At 39.7% G+C, this 4,120-nt stretch overlaps 1 protein-coding gene across 1 annotated transcript in view; it reads right to left on the bottom strand.

Moving 5' to 3' along the window:
- Window positions 1-583: 583 nt before the first annotated feature.
- Window positions 584-4,120, bottom strand: part of tbc1d14 (TBC1 domain family, member 14) — a gene marked incomplete in the record, with an annotated part of 48,559 nt that continues 45,022 nt past the window's right edge. The window contains 3 exon segments of the mRNA XM_014017245.1: window positions 584-1,781; window positions 1,866-2,124; window positions 3,774-3,883. Of these exon segments, the coding sequence (XP_013872699.1) occupies window positions 1,713-1,781; window positions 1,866-2,124; window positions 3,774-3,883 (438 nt within the window).

The raw sequence follows: 4,120 nt of genomic DNA on the forward strand, positions 1-4,120 counted from the left end.
TCAGGGTTCAAATAATGATGTTTTAATAAACAAAGACCAGAGTTTATTTTATTAAAAGGTTCTCCTTTGATGTCACTTCCTGTTTCACTTTGGCTGAGCCAAATTCAAAGGAAAATGTGCCAGTTATGGGACAAAATGGGTTACACCATGTGTTTTATGCCAAATTTCCTAAATATGAAGATATTTTGACTTTTTAAATTTGAAGGACAGGCATGTCGCAGACACTTTAATGGTCATTTACATGTACCATTAGCATTAGCAACATGTTGCAGTTTTTACCTAAAATGTCACGTGGTATAAAGAGTTCATTAGTGTTCGCATGAACTGATGTTAAATTTTTTTATACAACAGTGGATCCATTCAAACTGACCTGACGAGCTAACAGCTAATCCAAGTGAAACCACTTTTAAAGTAGATTGTTCCGTCTTAAAATAGCTTAATTTTTCTACAATTTAAAGCAATTCATGCCAATGCTAACATTTAACTTTTATTAGTTTTGCTTTAGATTATAAATATTAAGAAGTTCCAGAAGATGTGACCTCTGGATGTCCTGAAAGTTGACATATTTTTGTGACTTATGCTCTAAATAACCACAAAATTGTATTTAAAAAACCAAAGTGAAACAAACAGTGTTATAAAACATTCTCATTTTTGTTTCAAGACAAAAGAAATCCAGTGGTTGTAGCCTCATAGCCTCACTAGCCATTAGCTCCTCAGTTTGGTTAGAACTCAACTGTTTCCCCAAACTGAGATCACCCAAGAAGCTATCTGCACCAGGTAAGATACTGTTTATACGACCAAACTATTCCTTTAAACCGTACATTTATAAATGCATTAAAGCTGAGTCGGTTTTAGTTTTTAAGTCCAGAAGTTGTTTTTACAGAGATGCTGAAAATATGCTGATTTCAACACAAACAGAAACAATCCTGTTGTGTTAAGATTGGACCTCGTTTACCTTCTGGTGAAATCACACGACAGCAAAGTTTGAATCTTCTGCAGCACGTCTGCAGAAACTCAACATTTAGTTTCTTTTTAGGATAAATAATAAATAATTACAAACAAAGACATCAAGACAGAACAGCTGAAATGTTCCTCAAACATATAAAGCTCATGAGAAATCAACGTGTTTCCTGCTTCATGTAAAACTATAAAACCAAAGCTCTGTTTTCTAACAGGTTTATAGGACGATTAAAAAACTAACAATAGAGGTTTTGTTCCTTCGTTTTGAACCTGAAGGTTGGAGCGTGTCAGTTAAATAACCAGAGCAAAGAAAAGAGGAAGAAAGGTGCTCAGATGTGGGACAGCAGAGGATTTGAGTGGACTCTGGTCTCTGTGGGTTCCTTCATGTGTGGAGATGTTTGCAGCATGGTTCTGACAGGAAGTGGGAGGAGTGCTGCTTTACATTCTTCACTTGTCCCAGCTACAGTCTGCACGTCTCTGCTGGGCTTCTCAGCGGGGGGTGTAAATAAGGCCTCAAATTGTTTTTTTTTCCCTCCCTGACTCGTCAGGGACAGAGCGTCCTCTGGGATGCTGGTTTGGGTCAGAGCAGCAACACGGCTCTTTGAAGAGCAGCAGCTACAGGAAGATTTGTCCCTCAAGCTTGGCGGGACAGGATCTGTCTCGTTCAGGTCCACTTGGCCTGGTGAGAGTCCAGGTTCTCCTGAAAGCTGGAGGGGGTCTGAGTGGACTAGTGTGGTGTTCCCCCTCTGATCTCAGCTCAGTGCTTCAGCACCAGACTGTCTCGCTGCCGACTTCTTCTGCTCCGTCAGCGTCTGCAGGACCTGAGGGGACGGAGGTTTACAAATGAAAACACCCAGGAGTTAAACATTAACAAAGAATTAAAGAGGTGAAGCGGGAAGGCCCACCTGAGCCCACTTCCTGTTGCGGCTGCTCATGTGGACGGCAGCGATGTGCTGGAAGAGCTGCTCGGCGGTGATGAGGTCAGGCAGCCGGGTCAGCAGCTGGGCCATGTGGATAAAATCCATGGACGTCAGGACGTCCTGGTAGAGACGCAGCAGGCCCAGTGCTGTGCGGAACAGGAACTCCTCCCCGTCCCTGCAGAACACGTCCCACACCCGACACGCCAGATCCAGAGGCAGGGACTTACTGTAGAGCGTGAAGATCCTGAAACACAACCGGAGGAAGAGATGATGGGTTTGCAGATGACATTTGACGCTGATGTGTGAAAATACTTTTTTTTCTACACTCCTGAGATGAATCTGTCCTCAGCTTTGTGTGCAGTGTGTTCAGGGTGGCACACACCCAAACACCAACAGCCCTGTGACTACCTGCCAGCCCTGTGGTGATATTTACAGGTTTAATATGTACCGACGGTCAAATTATTTAAAACTACCATTCTTTATGTCAAGTAGGCTTGGGTGGTATGACGGTATTGTGGTATAYATCGGTACTGAAATATGAYGATGGTATTTAAAAATGATGACAGTATATGAACTCTCTGGAGCCTGGTCACATGACCTATTTATATTCAAATCAGAAAGATACACCTTCTCTGAAACTCTGTTTCAATGTGTCAAAAGTAGAAACTTCAAACTTTACACCAGTTTTTTAATTGTGTTGATATAAAAAAAATCTACAGGAAGAAGAAAATAAGACACGTAGTCTGAATGAAGTTCTGTGTCGAGACACGCTACAGATCAAACAACCCTAAGCCCCGCCCCTTTCCCCAGTCCTAAACTGTGGTATTATTAATGATACGTCAGTATGAAAAAGATCAATACAGCCCCACCCCATTGTTAAAACTAGTTTAATTCATTTATTTTTTAAAGAAATTTCTGTTTAATCAAAACTTCAAAGCAGCGACTCAGCAGTTTCCATGACAAAATGTTAAAATGATTTGATTTATTGTAAAATTATGTGATTTATTTCTAAATGACAGCATTTCTGCTGTTTCAGCAGTTCTGTTCAGCAGCAGCAGTTTTCTCCGTCACCAACGTTTCTTGAAGCCAGGTTTCAGACTGGAGGTTTTTGGAAACGCTGGAWTCGGTGTGAAATTGTGCGTGTGTGCTACAGACGGCTGCAGTCAACAGTTTTTCTGCGCGATTAGACGAACAACAGTAACAACGGTGGTTAGCAGAGCACACAAACAAAGCTTTGTGTTTTTCAACATCTGATAAAACAGTTTTCATGCTCAAGACTGAACTGTCTTTTGTTGTTGCTGTCTTTGCATGTGTTTTTATTTTTAAATATAAAAATCATAGCAACACCTAGTGACCTGGCATAGAAGTTTAACAAATTATATTTGTCCACAAATTTAAAAAAACACTAACGTTTCCAGAGATTTTTCAYATGTTGATTTTCATTGGTTTATTATAAGTATTTGTTTTCTTTGTATCACTTTAGTTAATTTTGAGTTATATTATTAATTTTATACTTGACTGTGGAGCACTGACAGATGCACATTTAAGACCTGAATAAGCCTGTGGCAGCTCAGTGAGGGTAACTGAGAGAAACTTCCCTGTGAAACACACAAACCACTGACACACACCTCCATCTGCACATTTAGCCCTTCCTGTTTTCTCAGAACTGAGATAACACTATATATATATATATATGTGACAATAATAAAACAAAGAATCAAAACTAAACAGATCGACAGCGTATCATCCACAGCTTCAGACATCCTGACCTGAGGGCCACTAAAGGTCAGGAGCAGAGAGGTCACGGTTTTTACAGTTAGATTTATTAATGCGTCTGACACAGAAAGCTACAGCTGCATCAAAAATACAATGTAAGAAACGTGATGAACTCACCAGTCGATTAAATAAATATCAGGGGTCAAGTTGTTTTTCTTGAAATGTGCAAAGAGCTTTGGTAAATTTTCTTCAAAGAACACTTCAAACGCTTCAAAGTACGTCAACATCTGGAAGAAGAGACGGACGTTAGAAACAAACACAAAGCACATTGTTGTTGTTTGTTTATCAAAGTTACTGCTTCATGAGAGCAMACAGAACGCTGCAGACGATTCAGACACTTGAAGACAGCTCAGACACATCATGGTTTTAACTCCTTTCTCTGATAAAATAGTCATTTTAGTAAATCCTCTCATTAGGTTCAAATATTTAACTTCATTAAATTTATTAATTAATCATCAATAAAG

The sequence above is a fragment of the Austrofundulus limnaeus genome, unplaced genomic scaffold, assembly GCF_001266775.1.
Source record: "Austrofundulus limnaeus strain Quisiro unplaced genomic scaffold, Austrofundulus_limnaeus-1.0 Scaffold164, whole genome shotgun sequence".
NCBI classification, from domain to species: Eukaryota; Metazoa; Chordata; class Actinopteri; order Cyprinodontiformes; family Rivulidae; genus Austrofundulus; species Austrofundulus limnaeus.